Source organism: Garra rufa, chromosome 12 (genome assembly GCF_049309525.1).
Source record: "Garra rufa chromosome 12, GarRuf1.0, whole genome shotgun sequence".
In the NCBI taxonomy this organism is placed as follows: Eukaryota; Metazoa; Chordata; class Actinopteri; order Cypriniformes; family Cyprinidae; genus Garra; species Garra rufa.
Window position 1 is genome coordinate 41,869,544 of NC_133372.1, and position 21,881 is coordinate 41,891,424.

At 33.7% G+C, this 21,881-nt stretch overlaps 1 protein-coding gene across 3 annotated transcripts in view; it reads left to right on the forward strand.

Annotated features, from left to right (window-relative positions):
- matn4 (matrilin 4) overlaps positions 1-14,445 on the forward strand; it is a 31,808-nt gene extending 17,363 nt beyond the window's left edge. Inside the window, exons 9-20 of one of the 3 annotated variants that reach the window (XM_073851576.1) lie at positions 963-1,085; positions 1,819-1,941; positions 2,281-2,403; positions 2,673-2,795; positions 3,067-3,189; positions 4,101-4,223; positions 5,898-6,020; positions 7,169-7,291; positions 8,576-8,989; positions 10,768-10,920; positions 11,163-11,266; positions 13,692-14,445. In XM_073851576.1, the coding sequence (XP_073707677.1) occupies positions 963-1,085; positions 1,819-1,941; positions 2,281-2,403; positions 2,673-2,795; positions 3,067-3,189; positions 4,101-4,223; positions 5,898-6,020; positions 7,169-7,291; positions 8,576-8,989; positions 10,768-10,920; positions 11,163-11,266; positions 13,692-13,751 (1,715 nt within the window). In that variant the 3' untranslated portion in view covers positions 13,752-14,445. The remainder of the gene's footprint in view (positions 1-962; positions 1,086-1,818; positions 1,942-2,280; positions 2,404-2,672; positions 2,796-3,066; positions 3,190-4,100; positions 4,224-5,897; positions 6,021-7,168; positions 7,292-8,575; positions 8,990-10,767; positions 10,921-11,162; positions 11,267-13,691) is intronic. The other 2 variants (XM_073851578.1, XM_073851577.1) reach the window with 2 other exon arrangements.
- Positions 14,446-21,881: the final 7,436 nt, after the last annotated feature.

A 21,881-nucleotide genomic window follows, 5' to 3' on the forward strand; every position in this document is an offset into this window, starting at 1 on the left:
ACCCCCATTTGCAGCAATAACTGCAGGTAACATTTCTTGTAAATGCTAATCAGTCCTGCACAGTGGCTTGTGGGAATTTTAGCCCACAGAACCACCGATGGGATAAGTTTCTTATGATGGATTGCAGTGTGTTCTTTTCACCAAACAAAACGCTACTCATTTAAACCAAAAAGTTCTATTTTGGTCTCATCTGTCCACAGAACATTTCTCCCATAGTCCTTTGGCTTTTCCACATGATCCTCAGCAAACTGCAGACAGGCTTTCTTCTTGCAAATCTGCCATGCACACCATGGTTGTTCAGTGTTCTCCTAATGGGGGGCTCAAGAACATTTACATTAGCCAACGTAAGAAAGGCTTTTAGTTGCTTAGAAGATACCCTGGGGTTCTTTGTTGGTGGACCACTCTTGGGGAGGCTAACAGTGGTCTTGAATTTCCTCCATTTGTACACAATCGGTCTGGCTTTGTAAACTTTTCTAACTGATGTGCAACATCAAGTGTTTTTCTGAGGTCCTCAGAGATCTCCTTTTTACGTGCTATGAGTCACTTCCACAAACATGATCAGACTTTGATAGATCATGTTTGTGGAAGTTCTTTAAATAAGACAGGGCAGACACTTAATAGTCAGTGATAGTACTGATTGAAAACACCTCTGAACAGATGGACTCTAATTTTGTCTTTAAATTAACTGCTAATTCTAGAGTTTCACATACTTTTGCAACATACAGAAATGTAACGCTGGATAATTTTCCTCCATAAATAAATTAAAATATTTTGTCTTATTTGTTTGATTGGGTTCTCTTTGTCTACTTTCAGGACAAAGAAAATCTGATTGTTTTGGGTTATATTTATGCAGAAATATAGGACATTCTAAAGGGTTCACAAACATTTAAACAGCACTGTATATGAAAATTAATTGGAATGTTTGTCATATTTGAATTATGATCCATCTAATCTATATTTAGTGATTGATTACTGCTCATTTGGGAATGATAGCTGCGAGCACCAGTGTGTGAGTGTCCTGAAAGGCTTTCACTGCGTTTGTAATGATGGATACACACTCAACGATGACAAGAAGACCTGCACAAGTTAGTGATGCAAAACATCCTTCTGCTTATAATTAATTTGTGCATTCAATTTCAATTTCGCTGCAATTTTCTCAATTGTTTACCATCAATATTTGGGGCATCAAATGCTAAGCTGCTAAGAGCCTTTCTGATAAATGGTCCATTCAAGTCAAGTTGGAAAGATTGTTTAATTAGTTAAATGCATATGAACATTACCACAATATTTTATTTCAAGTGGGAAATTTGGTGAGTCACAATGGATGTGGCATCTGTATTAATGGTCATTTTTTCAAAATTACAATGCAACTATACAACAATAAAGCTGTATCTACAAAATACCATAGTATTGTACACTTATGGAGCAATATAAAATGATTTGACTTACCAACTCATAAATAAAAACTTTCAAACTGTTCAAACAGAACCATTTTTAAAATTTACTTTTTCTGTGTTAAGACCAAAAAGTCTTCTACACACCATCTTGTTGAATGCACCATTTATAGACATATTTAGGTTTCTAATGAGATTCCCAAAAAAGGCCCCAGTGAGAGCATATGATGGTCCATAACAAGCCTTACCGTCATATTAATGGTGGATGATTGAGAAAAATTGGGATGAATTTGGAAGAAGCAAGGAAACCCTCCTTTAAAACACCCTAATGCTAACAAAAGTGATTGATAAAGAACTAATGAAACACTATATTCAGTACAACATGCAATGTCCTTGAATTCTAATACATCTAATTCATATTTAGTGATCGATTACTGCTCATATGGGAATGATAGCTGTGAGCACCAGTGTGTGAGTGTCCTGAAAGGCTTTCACTGCGTTTGTAACGATGGATACTCACTCAACGATGACAAGAAGACTTGTACAAGTTAGTGAAGCAAAACAATTGATTGCCATTAATATTTTGGGGCATCAAATGCTAAACTGGTAAGAGCCTTTTAGTTAAATGGAGCTGGTCCATTTCTAGACATATTTAAGGTTTCTAATGAGATTCCCAATGAAACAAAGGCCTCAGTGAGAGCATATGATGGTCCAAAACAAACCATACTATCATATTAATGGTAGACGATTGAGAAAATTTGGAAGAAGCAAAAAAAAAAACTTTTCTTGATAACACTGCAAAGCAAAAAAAGTGATTTATAACGAATTAATGAAATACTGTATGCCATATTCTTGAGTTCATCTAATACATCTAATTCATATTTAGTGATCGATTACTGCTCATTTGGGAATGATAGCTGCGAGCACCAGTGTGTGAGTGTCCTGAAAGGCTTTCACTGCGTTTGTAATGATGGATACTCACTCAACGATGACAAGAAGACTTGCACAAGTTAGTGAAGACTCACAATCAATTTATGCATTCACTTATATGTAATTTCCTTGCTTTTTTCTCAGTTGTTTATCATCAATATTTGGTCCATCCATTGCTAAACATGCAATAGTTCTTAATTTAATTTAATTTTTGATAAACCAAGACAAGTTCTCCAGCATATTCATGATAAAGAACTGAGAAAATTTGAGAACTAGGCTACTGTATATGAAAGAGAAATGTTTATCCTGTTTGGTCATGTTCTTTAAATCTATCTAATCCATATTTAGTGATCGATTACTGCTCATTTGGGAATGATAGCTGCGAGCACAAGTGTGTGAGTGTCCTGAAAGGCTTTCACTGCATTTGTAACGATGGATACTCACTCAACGATGATAAGAAGACCTGCACAAGTTAGTGAAAGCCACATGTTTAATCTCTATCCATAACCCCAATTTGATACTTAAGTACAAAACCAAAATATTTAATATCCTTTATGCATCCAGTTAGTCCATGCTTTACTCCAAATTCATTAAATCTCAGTAGAAAAATAAACATAATAGCATTTTTACAAGTTTCCTTTCTATGCTTCTTCCTCCTACAAAACATTCTGCTCTTTGCCAACTTTGGCTGATCGTCTTACTGCATATTTTGAGCTTCTCTGCTTCTTTCTGCCTGTTCCAGTGATCGACTACTGCTCATTTGGGAATGATAGCTGCCAGCACGAGTGTGTGAGTGTGCTCAAAGGCTTTAACTGTCGCTGTAATGAAGGATATTCGCTCAATGACGACCTGAAGACCTGCACAAGTTAGTGAGGGCGACATAGCAAACTCCACACACGTACTGTTATGCACACCTTGCTTTTGTTAGCTTTTATGGAAGCCCATTTCTGCTTCAGAGTACAAAAAATACCATTCAAAAGAAAGATTTTTTTGAAAGACAATACTTCTATTCATCAAGGTTGCATTGAATTGATCAAAAGTGACAGTAAAGATATTCAATGTTTTAAAAGTTAATTTTCTTTTCATATGTTCTTTTGAACTTTCTATTTACTTAAAAAATATTAAGCAGCACAACTATTTTCAATGCTGATCAATATAAAAGGTTGCAAATCAGCATATTAGAATGATTTCGGAAGGATTATTGGACACTGAAGACTGGAGTAATTATGTTGCAAATTCAGATTTGATCACAGGAATAAACTGGATTTTAAAACTGATTCAAATCAAAAACAGTTCATTTAAATTACAATAGTAATTCACATTTTTACTATATTTTTAATTAAATAAATGCAGTCTTGGTGAGCATGAGTAACTTCTTAAAAAATAAAAGTCTTACCAACCCCAAACTTTTGAACAAAAGTATAAATTTGAAATAAACAAGATCGAAATTGGGGGAATTAAGTCACAGCTTTGAAAAGTAAAGTCACTATTATTATATTATTTTTTATTTTGTGAGGCAGCAATTGGCTTCCACAGCACTAACAGCAGGCGCAAAACATCACAAGGGCATCAAATCAACCACAAAATAAACACATCTGTTACACTATGAACTCTACATCCTATCCCTATTGGACCAGCTGGTTTAACCGTTAATATTCTACTTCCTATGCAGTAACTTAAGGGTACCTGTCTGTAATTTGAGACACAATTTGTCAACAGTTTTCACTGTTTCTTCTGTTCTAAAGTGTGTTTCCTGCTACTCTGTTTCTTTTCCAGTGATCGATTACTGCTCATTTGGGAATGATAGCTGCGAGCACGAGTGTGTGAGTGTGCTGAAAGGCTTTCACTGCCGTTGTAAGGACGGATACACCCTCAATGATGACAAGAAAACCTGCACAAGTTAGTGAGAGTAACTGATCGACACCATCACTGTTCCAGATCCATGCACTATGCTAAAGATGCTAAAGATGCATGTTTACTCTGATTGCCAACAGGCTCTTTAAACTGTTCAGCTCTCATAATGTGGTTTTTAGGGGTTCAAGCACGTAGCATAGCTTAAACCATTCATCACATGCAAAATTTTGGGGTATTTTGCTTCTTTTTTTTTTTTTTGAAAAACCTACTTTTGCGAACTTGTCCTAGATTTTTTGCCTGTTGGAACCCAAACCAGTGCAGGAACATTCTCTGCAAAAAATGGCTTATCTTAGTATTTTTGTCTTGATTCTAGTCCAAATATCTAAAAATCTTAATTTAAGATTAATTTACTAGATAAGCAAAAAGACATAGGATATTTAGTCTTGTTTTAAGCAAAATGCACTTAATTTAGTTTTTTTGCCCTGGAAATAATTAAAACTGTCTGCCAGTGGGGACGCCAAAACGTTTGAAAGGTGCAGAACTGCCTTTACTAAAACAGCTATAACATTTAAATGGAATGTTCACTAAATGAATATCTTCACTAAACTCATAATGTGTATGTAAGAGCTGAATCTGAGGTCACATAAAAAAATGCGGAGCTTGGCCACTTGGTGGCGCTATAAGAGGGAAAAACAAAAATGGCCATAACTACGCAAACTTTTGTCCTATCCATGTGAGAATCATTGTGCATGGTCTTGGTCCAAAGTGGCACAAGCATCTATAAGGACATTTGTTTATCTCAAAAACATTTGAAATTTGAGTACCTATTAGACAAGCTTAGCAAAGGCCAATTGGAACGAACCTCAGTGGTTATGTTTAACTCATGGCCCTATAGGTCTGTGAGAAATTTGAAAGAAACCGGCCACTGGAGGATGATATCGTTTTTTTCAAAGGCATCAACGATTGTACATTGCATGGTTTTTCACACATACGCACGATTTTCATATAATACGATAGACCTCCTTTTCCCGAAAGGCTTTGCCTCTAGAACCACTGCTGTCAATCAAACGGTTTGTTAAATGATTGAGAAAATGCAAAAAAAAAACTACTTTGTGAACTAGTCCTAGGTTTTTTGCTCAATCTAGAAAAAAACACTACAGTGCAATTCTGTAAACTCTCTAGGTCAATAATTATGAAAAATTTTAACATTAAGCCTTTGGGAAGCTATAGCAGGGGCCTGTCCAAATATACCCAAAAGCCTAAATGAAAGCTCAAAACTTCACGAAACATGGTGAGCACATGTGATAGGTGATTCTAAACAAGACAAGTTTTACAAAATTTTAAATGCAAAGTTTTAGGGAGATCAGGCTGGTGCTATAACAGTCATAAATGTTTAAAAAGTCATATTTCTATGGCATATTATCTGTATTTGCTAAAAATGCTTTTTTAAAATCATTTATTTAGGTGATTACAGGCTTGCTAAATAATATGTAATGTTTTTTTATATATGCTTAAATGCCTTAAAGTGCTTGAACCCCAGTAATCACTGCTTGCAGCTGTGTTTTATTGATATAATTTTCTCAAAATGGTTCTTTCCCAACCTGGGTTTCATGAGAATCTACATTTTGTATGGCTGATATTGCATGTCTTGTGTGTCATCTTCATTCTATAGGATGTTTTGCACTGTTTGCTCACTAAAACACTGTTTTTGTCTCTTAGTGATTGATTACTGTTCATTTGGGAATCACAGTTGTGATCATCACTGTGTTAGTGTGCTCAATGGTTTCTTCTGTCGCTGCAATGAGGGATACACTCTTCAGGAGGACGGAAAGACCTGCCAGTGTATGTATGAAACTCCAGACAGGTGCTATAATTCTTCCTGTCCTGTTATAATGGTTGCATTAGAGAGGTTTAAAGTGTTTTATACAGTATATTATAATGCTGTCACTTTTCCTAGTCGAAAATGCAAAGATAACTATTAGTAGGTTTTCACAAACAATTGCATAAAATATTAGATTAGCAGTAGCAGTGGTTGCAGCTTAGTGCATATTGCTTTTTATGTAACTGCTTTTCAAGCATGTAACTTTGCTTTTCAAAACATTTACTTTTCAAATGGTCTATCAGGCTTTTTGGCTTTCACATCATTTGAGATAAGATACAGTATGATTTACTGACCTTCCAAGTTGATTATCAGATTAATTCAACACATAAAGATATTGAGTTCCCAAACTGTGCTTAAATTACTTAACACATCGTGGTTACCTTGGCCTAACCCCTTTAAAATGGTTTAAAATCAGCTGGCACAGAAATGAAGCGCCCCCTCTTTAAGCCTGATGGCCTTCCCAGACCTTGGCCTTGAACAGCTGGAAAGACCAAGAATATCAAGTGTGTCGTTTATCACTTGTTCAGTTTGCCTACAGGCTCTGGACATTTGCTTTTAAGAGCCAAGTCATTCTTTCACCAGATTTCCGCTTTTTGCTACCAGTGTAATGTATAGGAGAAATGAAGTTCATTCACGTTTTTTAAAATTGTGCACAAACCTGATATTAAAGGCTGCATTTATGTGATCCAATAATGCAACCAAAACTGTAATAGTGTGAAATATTTTTAGAATTTAAAATAACAGTTTTCTATGTGGATATATTTTATTAAGAATTAAGTATTTATTTCTGTGATGCAAGGCAAATTTTTTTAGCATCATTACTTTAGTCTTCAGTGTCACATGATCCTCTAGGAATCCTTTTAATTTGCTGATTTGCTGCATAAGGTTATTATTAAGTTAAAAATATTCTTTAAACCAAAATATAAAGAATATATCTTGACTGTCACTTTTAATCAATTTAATGTATTTTTACAACAACAACAACAACAAAACAATTCATTTTTGTTGCATAAATTACATTCCTTTTCTGTCTTACCCCATAAATCCCATTCATGCTTAATTTCATTATGTTTTTTGACATGGCTCTTTATGTTTATGTCTTCTGCAGCGGATAACTTGTGTAATACAGTCGAACATGGTTGTGAATACCAGTGTGTGAGCACTCCAGGATCATACCACTGTATATGTCCTGAGGGCCATGTACTACAGGATGATGGCAAAACCTGTGGAAGTAATGCACGCTTTCATTCAGACGACCTTTATTACAGCAAAGACTATCGTAAACTTTGTTTTAAGAGGGGCGAAGCCTAAAGCTGAATTCCTAGATCTGCAAAGTATAGATTGGTGTCTTCATAAACTGCATGCCTTCTGTTGCTAGAGGTTAAGTGTGTAATTTTTCAGTGTTAAAATACTTTCTGAGGGATAATACAAATGCATGTTATTGTTTATTTAGTACTGACCTGAATCTGATTACATATAGTCCACAAGAGAAAATCATAGTTGAATTTATAAAAACAGTTAAACAGTTTGCCTGCTGTTCTTCAGAAAAATCCTTTAGGTCCCACAGATTCTTTGTTTTTCCAGCATTTTTGTGTATTTGAACCCTTTCCAATAATGACTGTATGATTTTAAGACCCATCTTTTTACACTGAGGACAACTGAGGGACTCATATGCAACTATTACATAAAGTTCAAGCTAGAAAAGGAAAGGAACCATGCATTAAGAGCCAGGCGGTGAAAACTTTTGAACAGAATAGAGATGTGTACATTTTTCTTGTTTTGCCTAAATATCAGATTTTTTTCAATCAGTACTGCCCTTCAGAGGCTACAGAAGAAAGTTACATGTTTCCCAGAAGACAAAATAAGCTAAATTTACCCTGATCTTCAAATGCAAAAGTTTTCACCCCCCCCCCCCCCCAGTTCTTAATGCATCGTGTTTCCTTCTGAAGCATCAGTGAGCATTTGAACCTTCTGTAATAGTTGCATATGAGTCCCTCAGTTGAAAAGTATGAAAAAATGGATGTCAAAATCATACAGTTGTTGTTGGAAAGGGTTCAAATGAACAAAAATGCTGGAAAACCAAAGAATTTGTGGTAACAACACAGTATTGAGAATCAAGGGGATGTAAACTTTTGAACAGGGTCATTTTTATAAACGTTATAAACTATTATTTTCTATTGTGGACTATATGTAGACATATTTATGTGAAATGTCTTCAGGTCAGTACTAAATAAACAACATGCATTTTGTATGATCCCTCTTATTTTGGTAAAATAATTAACATTTTGCAGATTCTGAAAGGGGGATGTAAATTTTGGACCTCAGCTGTATTACTTTGTGAATTTCAGAAGTATTTTTTTGCACAGGAATTTAAATATGGAGAAGAAAAGTTATTTTATAGCTGTTTGTAGCACAAAATTATATACTTCATCTTTGAAAATACACACCCGCTCTCATAATGGAAAAAAAATGTTTTGAAATGCATGCTTTGTTAATTTCTCTTGCCCTCTCCAAGCCTGTCGAACCTCCAACATCGACCTGGTCCTCCTCATCGACGGTTCCAAGAGCGTTCGGCCACAGAATTTCGAGCTTGTCAAGCAGTTTGTTAACCAGGTGGTGGATCAGCTGGACATCTCCCCTAAAGGAACACGCGTGGGTCTCGTCCAGTACTCAAGCCGAGTGCGGACAGAGTTTCCGCTCAGCATGTATCAGACAAAAGAAGAGATCAAAAAGGCTGTGATGAATGTGCAGTACATGGAGAAAGGGACCATGACAGGTTTGGCTCTCAAACACATGGTGGAGAGCAGCTTCTCGGAGGCTGACGGAGCGCGTCCTGCTGCGAAGAACATCCCACGGGTTGGCCTGGTTTTTACTGATGGGCGTTCACAGGATGATATTCAGGAGTGGGCCAAGAAGGCCAAGGAAGCAGGTATTGTATTTTAGGGGACAGAAAATAAAAGTGTTAGAGTCTCAGATACACTTTAGGCGTTTGCAAATCTGAAACAATTTAATGGCATTAATAGGAAGAATAATTTTACACACTTAGATATTACTACATTGTTAGGTCAAAACAATACTCAAAATGGCATGAAAACATGATCTGTTGGAGTTTTTACTGAGTAATCGCTTTTGGTGAAATTTAAAGTACATTTCTGTGTCCTTGACCAATATATACCAAGTTTTGTTGACTTTTGATCAAAAAAATAAAAAAAGGTTCAAAGTTAACTAATAAAAAGAATAGCTGAACATAAGTTTACAAATAAAATATATTGCTTAAATTGTGACTGCCTCGAGTTATCCGTTTAGAATAAATGTAAAATGCTTAATGCTTAATAATTTGATGAGATTCATGCTTGACTTTAATCAACAGAATATTGATTACATTGTTTAGGTAAAAATATAAAATAGAATTATTTTTTTTCTTCTTCTTCTGATGTGTGAGTAATGTTCATTTAACCATGAATAACTGACTGACATGAATTTACATTTGATTAAAAAAAATCTTAAATTGTGGTGTAAAAAAATAATTAAAATAATATATATATATATGTGTGTGTGTGTGTGTGTGTGTGTGTGTGTGTGTGTGTGACCCTGGACCACAAAACCAGGCTTAAGTCGCTGGGGTATATTTGTAGCAATAGCTAAAAAGACATTGTATGGGTCAAAATTATTGATTTTTCTTTTATGCCAAAAATCATTAGGAAATTAAGTAAAGATCATGTTCCATGAAGAATTTTTTGTACAATTCCTACTATAAATAAATCAAAATGTAATTTTTGATTTGTAATATGCATTTGTTAAGAACTTAACTTGGAGAACTTTAAAGGTGATTTTCTCAGTATTTAGATTTTTTTTGCACCCTCAGATTCCAGATTTTCAAATAGATGTATCTAACAAACCATATATCAATAGAAAGCTTATTTATTGAGCTTTCATATGATGTATACTTCTCAGTTTTGTAAAATTTAACCTTATGACTGGTTTTGTGTATATATAATGTTTATATATAGAGATTAGGATTTTAAGACTAATCTAGTCTAGATTTTATTGTTATTGTATTTTTTTCTTTTACTAAAATTGTGCTTTATAATAAATATTTATCTAAAAAATGTTTAGACTTTAAATAATTCTAAACCTACTCTATCTTTTTAACAGTTTTTGTCATTTTTATTTTTTAAATATTATAATTATTGCTTAAAAAAGATTCATTTATAATAAATTAGATGAATTGTAATTTAAATGTATTTTTAAAAAAAATCTAAATTGTCCAAAATTGATAACCTCTTATAAAATGAATGAAAATAAAGTAATAAAATAAATAAAATATTTACATTTTTAAAAATATGTTAAAACATCTGTAAATTGTATTGTAAGAAAATAACTTTGTAATGAAACAAAAATAATAATTTAAAATATAATTGTTTATTTTTATTATTTTATTTAACTATTTTTCAAATAGTTTTTATTGTAAATATTTAAATCATTTTTATATTAAATAACATATTTATTTTTATTTAAACATTTTTATAATTACTAAAAATATATAAATAAGTTTTTTTTATGTAATCAGATATCCCACATTTCCCAAAAAAATTGCAAAAATCTCTTTTAATATCCTCTCACTGACATTCTTACTGAAAAAGTAAAAAACACTTATTGTTATACTCCTTTCAACACAACTTTTGATGTGTGTCTTGCATGTTCCAGGTATCACCATGTATGCTGTTGGTGTGGGTAAAGCTGTGGAGGATGAGCTGAGAGAGATTGCCTCTGAGCCTGTGGAAAAACACTTCTTCTACTCCGCCGACTTCACTGCCATCAGCCAGATCGCTGAAAACCTCAAATTCAATGTCTGCGCAGGTGCGTTTGAAATACTCAATACACATACCATACCTGAATCATCTGTATTAGATTGCACACATAGTATTTTGTTCAATAGCTCCATCTAGAGCTTGAGATAAACACACACATGCAATGTTTACCTAGGGTGGTGCTAATGAGTATTCTATACAGGCTATATATTCCCTGCAAATTTGCATTTCAGCCGCATACATAAATGCATATCTAAGGAAAACTCACTCATTTGATGCATCATTTTTCAGCTGAGAGTCAAGGAGAGATCGAGGTTAAGGACCCCTGCGCTTGTGAAAGTCTTGTGGAGTTCCAGCAGGTTACGATGTCCACCCTAGACCAGCTCAACCAAAAGCATATCCTTTATATATTCTATACAGATCCTTTAAATATGCTTGCTTTTTTTAGCACATGTAACATTGCAGTGCAACTCATCCAGACCCCAAACTTTCTCCAGCATAACCTTAAAGATTAACGCATTATTACAACAAGCTAAGGGGTTTAACAGAAGCCTTTCTGTATAGAAAGAGCTCATATTGTGTCTGTTGGTCTGATCTGTTCCAGACTGGCCCCTCTGGTTTGGCTCCTCAGATAAACCTCTGTGATCACACGCTTCAATGGCTCTTTGTTTCAGATCTCTCACTCAGCATCATTCATCTAAGCTCAAAAGAGCCCTTGTCCCACGTCTGAGGCCAGAAACAGATGTTTCTGAACTACTAGATGCGGACGCACGTCTCCACTGCATCCATTTAACTAGAATTCGATGAGATTTCAAAGGGAGGATGTTGCTTCTCGGCTCTCATCATAGTTTAAGTGCAGATCTTGCTGATAGGCGTCATTTACACATGGATCTAGTGGTTTGAGGGCATTGCTCAGATACTTTGAGCTCATTTCCTTAAGTGATGCAATTCACAAACGATTTTGCCACATCATTTTCACATCGTTTTCTCATCAGAGAGACCAAAAAAACCTCTGTCATTTACTTTCTGCGTGTAAATATGTAAATCAGTGCTGCAGTGATGATGTGTTTTTGTAGGCCAATCCAAAAATTAGATAAAAACCCAATAGGATTTTTCCATTGGCTTTTGGATTGTTATGGAAAATATGGTCTGTAACCAACAAAAATTTTATCTGTATGCATTTGTGTTCATTTTAATCTCTACAAATGACACGCCTTTTATGAATTTTTGAATAAATGCATTCAGTGGAAGTACAAAGCTAAATGTAGGCTATAAACAAAAAAACTCTTTCCGTCTATATTCTAAAAATATTTTTCCTGAAAGTTGATATATTAAGCATGATATACTAAATTTCTATATATAATTTCCATATAAACTACCAGTCAAAAGTTTTTGAACAGTAAGATTTTTAATGTCTCTTCTGCTCACCAAGCATGCATTTATTTGATCCAAAGTACAGCAAAAACAGTAAGATTTAGAAATATTTGTACTATTTCAAATAACTCTTTTCTATTTGAATATATTTTAAAATGTAATTTATTCCTATGATTTCAAAGCTGAATTTTCAGCATCATTACTTCAGAAACCATTCTAATATTCAGATTTGCTGTTCAGTAAACATTTTTTATTATTATTATCAATATTTAAAGCAGTTAAGTACATTTTTTCAGGATTCTTTGATGAATAGGAAGATCAAAAGATCAGCATTTGTCTCAAATAAAAAGCTTTTGTAACATTATACACTTTACCATTCAAAAGCTTTTTTTTTAAACGATATCAATGAATACTTTTATTTAGCAAGGATGCTTTAAATTGGTCAAAAGTGATGATAAAGACATAATTTTACAAAATTTCTATTTCCGATAAATGCTGTTCTTCTGAACTTTCTATTCAAAAACTACTCTTTCTGTTTAAACATAATAATAATAAATGTTTTTTAAGCAGTATTATGATGCTAAAAATGTAGCTTTGAAATCACAGGAATAAATTATATTTTAAAATATAATCAAATAGAAAACAGTTATTTTACATAGTTAAACTATTTCAAAATTTTACAGATAAATGCAGGCTTGGTGAGCAGAAAAGACTTTAAAAAAACATTAAAGATCTTACTGTTCAAAAACTTTTGACTGGTAGTGTGCATATATTAAATTTGCATATATGAAATATATTGTCATATGTAGTAAAAGTAAAAACCTATTGCAAATTAGAGCGATTTCATATATTAACAACATGCATATCTAGCCCATACAAATATGTTTATGTGTGTGTAATACATTTTTGGACATGTATGTCATGCACATGATAAAAACCAATGAATACATGTTGATATTATAAATATCAAAGTAAATAAATAAAACAGCAGTTATTTCTGATGTATTTTATGTCATAGAATAAAACACAGACCTTAATTTAAGCATTTAACCAAAAACCCATTCAAAAAACCCACTGACTTCAGAATGATGGAAAATCATTTCCCAGTTTTGACCTACAAAAATACACCATCCCTGCAGCACTTTATTGCTCAAACTTAGAGCTACTGATTTGACATGACATTTAACTTGTAATCATTTTATTATCAGGAAACACATGCATAGAGACTTCATTTGCTGTAGTTTGCTATTTTGGCTTGGGTTATAAAAAAAGGCACCCAGGAAATGCAAACAAGCGACTGGAAACCTCCTAAAACACAGTAGCAGTGAATTTTACATGTGCAAACATGGGTTAAAATCTTGTTTGAATATATGCATAATGTCCAGAACAGCAGATGTGTGGCTGATTGATCATTTCTTAATAGTATTTTTCCTTAACCATGTTTCACTGTCAGTTATGACCAAGCGATTGGAAGTTCTGGAGAGCCAGCTGCTCACAAGAAAATGAGAGCGCACTTCACACAGCAGCGTGGATGAGGACGGGGCCCGATGGGTGTGAAGGGTCCTACAGTCAGAAGATCTGCAGGTGTAGACACCTGAGGCATGAGGCCCACTATTTCTGGTGCCATTTTGGACATGGCTGATACTGTTCCCTATTTATTCCCTATTGTATGATTTATAGAGAGGTATGTATTTATGGCAAATTTGATATTAGCATTTATACACTAAAAAGGGAAATGAAGTGTTTGGTACCACTCTTTATTATGTTTGCATCATTGTGTGTAAAGGCGGATCTGGAACACCTTTCATTTCTTATTACTGATACCAATTGAGAAAAACACATGAACTCTGTCATATTACCAAAGCTGTTGCCTGTCAATGTTGTGCATGAATATTTCAAATAATTGTTAACTGTTTAACTGGACTGCAAACAGATTTTCAACTCAAGAATGGTTTGTTAACACTAAAATGAGATTTGCAAAATTGTGTGAACAGGGTAATGTGTACGAGTGCCCCTTAAGATTGCAGTTTTTTATTGTTTTTATTAAATACAGAATCTAGTTATGATACCTCAGAGTACTCTGGCCTCAGGTTTTTATGTTTTCTAGACGTTTGCGGAAAAAAAGGCCCCATTGTAAGGCTCTTATATGTGAATTCTTGTACTTTTTGGATATTTCCTAATAACACTCTTTTTTAAAACATTCAAAGTGTGTCTGTATTCTTTCACAGTGTGAAATAAAGATGTTTTCAGATGATGTGTAAACGCATAAAGATGCTTCAAGAAATGTTACAGTACAATACAGTTGAGGTCAAAAGTTTACATCCCCTTTCAGAATCTGCAAAATGGTAATTATTTTACCAAAATAAGAGGGATCATACAAAATGCATGTTATTGTTTATTTAGTACTGACTTGAATAAGATGTTTCACATAAAAGACGTTTACATATAGTCCACAAGATAATAGTTGAATTAATAAAAATGACCCTGTTCAAAGGATTACATACACTTTTTTCTAAACAGTCATGTTGCTTGCCTATTACTGTAGCCCAATTTGTGCTGATAACAATGTAATCAGATTTTAGCCATTTATATGTTTTTAAGATACTGAAAAAAGCACAAATGTCAGGGCATGTCAAAACTTCTTCAGGGCCCCCAAACACCCTTGGACCCCAGAGGGTTAATTGTTTAGTGATAGTTGTTTATGAGTCCCTTGTTTGTCCTGAACAGTTAAACTGCCCTTACGGGCCCACAAATTCTTTGTTTCTCCAGCATTTTTGTGCATTTGAACCCTTTCCAACAATGTCTGTATGATTTTGATATCCATCTTTTTACACTGAGGACAACTGAGGGACTCATACAACTATTACAGAAGGTTCAAACACTCACTGATGCTCCAGAAGGAAAACAATGCATTAAGAGCATTCTGTTCAAAAGTTTTCACCCCTGGCCTAAATGCATGGTTTTTCCTTTTGGAGCATCAGTGAGCATTTGAACCTTGTGTAATCATTTAGTATCATTTAGTACTGCCCTTCAGATGCCACAAAAGATAGTTACATGTTTCCCAGAAGACAAAATAAGTTAAATTGACCCTGATCTTCAAATTCAAAAACTTTTCAACCCCCAGCTGGAAAACCCATAAAATTGTGGGACCTGAAGGATATTTTCTGGAGAACAGCAGGCAGTTTAACTGTTCAGGACAAACAAGGGACTCATGAACAACTAAACAAAAAAACACAGTATTAAGAATCAAGGGGGTGTAAACTTTTGACAGGGTCATTTTTTATAGATTCAACTATTATTTTCTCTTGTGGACTATACGTGTCTATATATACTATATATATATATATATATATATAGATAGATACTATATGTATCTTTTATGTGAAATATCTGATTCAGGTCAGTACTAAATAAACAATGCATTTTGTATGATCCCTCTTATTTTGGTCAAATAATCAACATTTTGCTGATTCTGAAATGTAAACTTTTGGGATTTAAACCTTTGAAGTCAACTGCATATTTATCTTCAGTTTTAGCCTGAATAACAAAATGTCAAACCAAGTGGCATTTAAGTATGACTTTAGTGTCTAAATAGTGCATTTCACTAATTCTCACTCAGAAATTGCTAATACATTTCACAAACAAATGCCATGTACGCTGAGTTAACTGTAAAATTGCGAAGTAGAAAAACTTAAATAATATTATTCCAATAATCTTCTGTTTTAAATAAAACCTTGAAAAATCAGTTTTAAAGTGTGCTAGTAATGTGACATAAATCCACAAACTTGTGATTGATCAACATTTACATCAGCCAACATGCAATCCAAACACAAGAGACCATCAGGGTTAACATTTCAAAACATAGTCTCTCTTGATGCCAGCAGACCTTTAGACATCTAAAATAATCTCTCGTATTACATTGCATGATCTTTTCAGCATGTCTCCACAGACGTGCTAATCACTCCCAGGGATGCGAGCTTCAGAACAAACAAGTGTTCCTGGCTGCTTTGCCCTTTTGCCTGCAGATCTCTGGGGACCGAGACGCTCCAGTCTCTCGTGCCATTACTCTTGCTCAATCTGGGCTCAGTGGAGTTCGTGAAATGTCAGAGATTCCCGCTAGCCTTAGTGAAAGTGTGTTAATTACCACAAACATACTGCGGCTTAGAGTCTAATACTCAGATGTCAAAAGGACAAATGTCTCATTATCTCAACAAAGCTCCCTTTCGTGAATTATTGCTTTTTTAGGAACATAAACACATGTTGAGGAAAAGGGCACCATTTTCCAGAAAGGCTGAAGTTGTTTGTTTGTTTTTTAATGTGTGTGATATGATGATGATGATGTGAAGATGAGGTGATGTAAGTTTACAGCCTAATTGGGATGTTTTTTAACTGACAAAATACATTTAAAGATGTTACCATTCTAAAGATTTTTAAATGCTAACAAAGGCTGCATTTATATGATCAAAAATACAGTAGAAATAGTAATATTGTGATTTTTTTTTTTTTTACAATTTATAATAGCAGTTGTCTGTTTTGATATATTTTAAAGTATAATTTTTTTCCTGTGATCAGAGCTGGATTTTTAGCATCAATACACCAGTCTTCAGTGTCACATATCCTTCAGAAATCATTCTAATAAGCTGATTAGTTGCTCAAGAACAATTTCTCATTATTATCAATGTTTAAAATATTTCTGCTGCTTAATATTTTGTAAAAAACATACACATATACACATATACATACATATTAGATAAAGATAAATTGTAAAAAAAAGAAAAAAAAAAAGAGAGTGAGCAATTAATATTACCCTTTGCTGCATTAGCTAATAATTTTAATTCACTTTTTAATTTTAATTTACATGGACAAATGATATGTGATCCTGGACCACAAAACCAGTTTTAAGTAGCACAGGTATATTTGTAGCAGTAGACAAAATTACATTGTACGGGTCAAAATTATCGATCTTTCTTTAAAGATCATGTTCCACAAAGATATTTTATAAATTCCCTACCATAAAAATATCAAAACTTATTTTTTGATTAGTATTTGTTGCTAAGTACTTCATTTGGACAACTTTATTGTTTTTTTTTTTCACCCTCAGATTTATGATTTTCAAACTGTATCAGAGTTAAAATACTGTCCTATCCTAAGACAAAATTTAAAATTGACCCATATGACTAGTTTTGTGGTCCAGGGTTATATGTTTGCTCCAGATTCTTAGAACCTTATACGAATTGATATTTAAGAAAGATATTTAAGAATTTATAAGAATAAAAAATGTGTTTGCATGCTATGTTAAAAAAGTAAAAAAAAAAAAAAAAAAAAAAAACATCAAAATGTCAAAATGTCAAAAATGTGTGCCGGTTTTTAGGCCTTTGATATTTGGGTAAGGAGAACAATTATTATTCTTAATATTAATAAAATTATTTTTTGTTACTATCACAGATGCAAAATGCCACTAGCAAAATTGTTTTATAAGATATGAATGACATTTACTATGTTGGTTGTCTTTCAGCAGACTCCTTGACTCCATATTTTCAGGACAAAAGATGTCCCAGCCAGGTCATGCCCATCAGAAACTGTATTTGTCTAAAGCAGAGATACCCAAACCAAAGTTGACCCATGTTGACCTTTGCTAGGAATAAACATGCCATTGAAGCTAATCTTAATTTATAATTTATAATTTTGTTTTTAATCATTTGTGCATTAAAATGTAGAGAATATACATGAATTTGATCATTTTTTATTTGACATTTTATTATAATTCAGTTTAACATAATGCAGCATTTACTTTCGGCCTACAGCCCTCAATCAAGTTTGATGTTTGGCCCTTCATAGTAAAACATTTTTGGTTTGAATTCTTCTCAAGAATCGCAAAGGTGAGACCAACCTCTGTTCCCGAGACACAAATCACATAGTATAAAATGAGGTTTCTCGTCAGCTTCCTCCACGTCAGACTGGGGCGGCGTATAACTGTAAAGACAATTGAACTTTTTTTGAATTTGTTAACGCAGCTGAATTTTATTTTGAAAATAATTGTTCTAAACATCCTAATTATCTTCATGCACAACTTTTAACCTCATATGCTCTCTCGCTTCTTTTCCAGAAAGCTGTGCTTTCAAAAGATGAACATTTCACTGGTGGGCAACATCACACAACAGGATGTTTTATTAACAAGGTTCGGGAAGAGCACGATCAACCTGGCCCAGGTGGAGCTCATCAGCCAATCACCTTAACAAGCACAATTCCTATATAAATACAGCCAGCTTACCTCCGTTCCACGGCAGTTTTCCAGTATGCCTCCCCCAACCTCAATGCCTCACTCTCCATTTAATTCATCCCAGTTTCTGGATGGCAGGGGGGTTCTCTGGGTTCGGGCTCCATCCCGATCCTCCATCCCGGGTAATACAAGTGGTAGTTAAATTATTTTAAAGTGAGGTAAAAGCATATTTTAGTTCAAAAAAATATTGCCTCAAAATAGCATATACTTAATAGAATATTAAGTATAAAATTACTGCGTGAAAACAGTAAGTATTATTTAAGTGCATTATGGAAGTGCACATTTTTTCCATTTGGGGTAGTTGGTGTTACACTGTCTTTGGTTCTATGCTGATTGCTGATCACATTACTTGACCACAACTGCAACACCTTCACTGTCATTTTGCATTTTTATAGAAATAAAATTAATTTCCTGCAGTTGGAAAATGTAAGCTACAATTCTAAACTGAATCTGACAACAGGGTTACCAGGTCTATATGACATAACTAGCCCAATGGCCAGTCAAGAACAACCTAAAATAGCGCACTGACCATATCCCAAATATCAAAACTTATATACGTCGTTTCCATATCTAAAATACACATTTTACAGTTGTGCACACTGATCATAAGCACAGCTCAAAGGCTTCTTACCAGAAGCCTTCACAAAACCTAATATCCAGCACTGTTTTATCATAGGTAGAACGCAAAATATTTAAATACAGGCATTTTATTGAAATTTAATTTCTGGAATATTTAAAACCTTTAAATAAGTGGGGGAAATCAAGGTGCTGCAGCGGTGGTCAAGTAATGTAATCAGCATACAACCAAACACAGTGTAACACCAACGACCCAAAATAAAAATGTGCACTTCCATAATGCACTTAAATAATACTTACTCTGTTTTTCACTAAAAAAAATTTATTTTTAATTTTATAAAAAAAATATATAGCACTTCTTAAAATAATTTTAAGAACATCTATAGTGTACTAAATTTTACCCCCCCCCCCCAAAAAATAACAGGGATGGTACAAAATGCATGTTATTTTTATTTAGTACTGACCTGAATAAGATATAATATGTTTAAAACAATAGTTTACATCTCCTTGATTCTTAATACTGTTACCTGAATGATCCACAGCTGTTTTGTTTTGTGATAGTTCACGAGTCCTTTGTTTGTCCTGAACAGTTAAACTGCCTGCTGTTCTTCAGAAAAATCCTTCAGGTCCCACAAATTCTTTGGTTTTTCAGCATTTTTGTGTATTTGAACTCTTTCCAAAAATGCCTGTATGATTTTGAGATCCATCTTCTCACACTGAGGACAACTGAGGGACTGATGCAACTATTACAGAAGGTTCAAACACTCACTGATGCTCAAGAAGGAAACACAATGCATTAACAGACGGGGGTGAAAACTTCTGAACAGAAAGAAGATGCGCACATTTTTCTTATTTTGCCTAAATATCATATTTTTTTCATTTAGTACTGCCCTTCAGAAGCTAGAGACGATACTTAGTACATGATACATTTTTCCCAGCAGACAAAATAAGTACAATTTTCCCTGTTCTTCAAATTCTTAATGCATTGTGTTTTCTTCTGAAGCATCAGCGAGAGTTTGAAGCTTCTGTAAAGGTTGAATTTCAGTCCCTCAGTTGTCCTCAGTGTGAAAAAATGGATCTCAAAATCATACAGTCATTGCTGGAAAGGATTCAAATACACAAAAATGCTGAAAAACCAAAGAATTTGTGGGATCCAAAGGATTTTTATGAAGAACAGCAGGACTTTTAACTGTTCAGGACAAACAATGGACTCATTAACAACTATCACAAAAAAAAAAAAAAAAAAAAACAGCTGTGGATCAAGTGTAGGCTATGTACATTTTTGAAAGGGGTCATTTTTATAAATTCAACTATTATTTTCTCTTGAGGACTATACGTAAACTTCTTTGATGTGAAATATCTTATTCAGGTCAGTGCTAAATAAAAATATTATGCATTTTGTATGATCCCTCTTATTTTGGTAGAATAATTAGCATTTTACAGATTCTGCAAGGTGTATGTAAACTTTTGACCTCAACTGTATATTTCAATGAACTAATATTACCTACATCAAGGTTAATACCATCAGTTATGTCACTAGGGCAAATAAAGAAAAAACAACTCACATGTAGTGAAATGTATATAAAAAAAAAAATTCTGACATATACAGTATGACGACTTAAAAAAAAATGCCCCCTAAAACTGGGCCTATTCTGATATATCCTATTTCATATTTTTATTTTTCCTCCTATATACATTACCTTAAGCGTGTGTGTGTGTGTGTGTGTGTGTGTGTGTGTGTGTGTGTGTTTGTTTTCTATATTTGTCCTAGTGACATAACTGATGTCATCATCTACAATCAGACTGCGCAACCATTTAAAAGCTGCCATGTCTTCACTGTAGTGGTGCTTGCCAGACAGGGGTGAGTTCTGCGTTCTGACCAGTGACCTAACTATAAGTCATCTTTGAATTCATTTGTTCTATCTCTGTTCATTCATTCTGTGCTAGCTATTAATCATATTTTTTATTCCACTGACAGCTTGATTGGAAAAACTTTATGGCTGCCAATTGATGTTTTTTTTTTCACTTTACAGGCTTTAATAATTGTATTGGATGAATCTGTTGTTTTGATAGATGGACTGCTGCTCCATGTCTTTTTTACTGAATAGTTGTTTTATAATCAAAAGCATTGTGTTTGTACATTTGGTACAAATGTAGTGTTTAGGTTTGTATATACATCATTAGCCCAAAACTGAAAATAATAAATTTCATTATGCTTACAGAACATGAAGGCCTTATGTGAGCAATCATCTCTTCATTTGTATATCTGATTTATGTATAATAATTAATTGTGAATATGTTACAGTTGGTTTATGTGAGTATTTGTGTCATACAAATATCTTATAGGAATATCTTTGCTTTTAAAATATCCTTGCTATCACAGAACAAAAATAATGAAGGTTTTAATGTTATACAATGGGTTTTTAAGTGGTTGATTCATAAATTGTGTGTGTGTGTGTGTGTGTGTGTGTGTGTGTGTGTGTATGCATGCATATATATATGTATGTGTGTGTGTGTGTGTGTGTGTGTGTGTGTGTGTGTGTGTGTGTGTGTGTGTGTGTGTGTGTGACCCATGACTTGTGTATATTTGTAGCAATAGCCAAAAATACATAGTAGGGGTCAAAATGATTTTTATGCCAAAAATCATTAGTGTATTACGTAAAGATCATGTTCCATAATTATATATTTTGTAAATTTCCTACTGAAAATATATCAAACTTAATTGAGACAACTTTAAATGTGATTTTCTCAATATTTAGATTTTGCACCCTCAGATTATA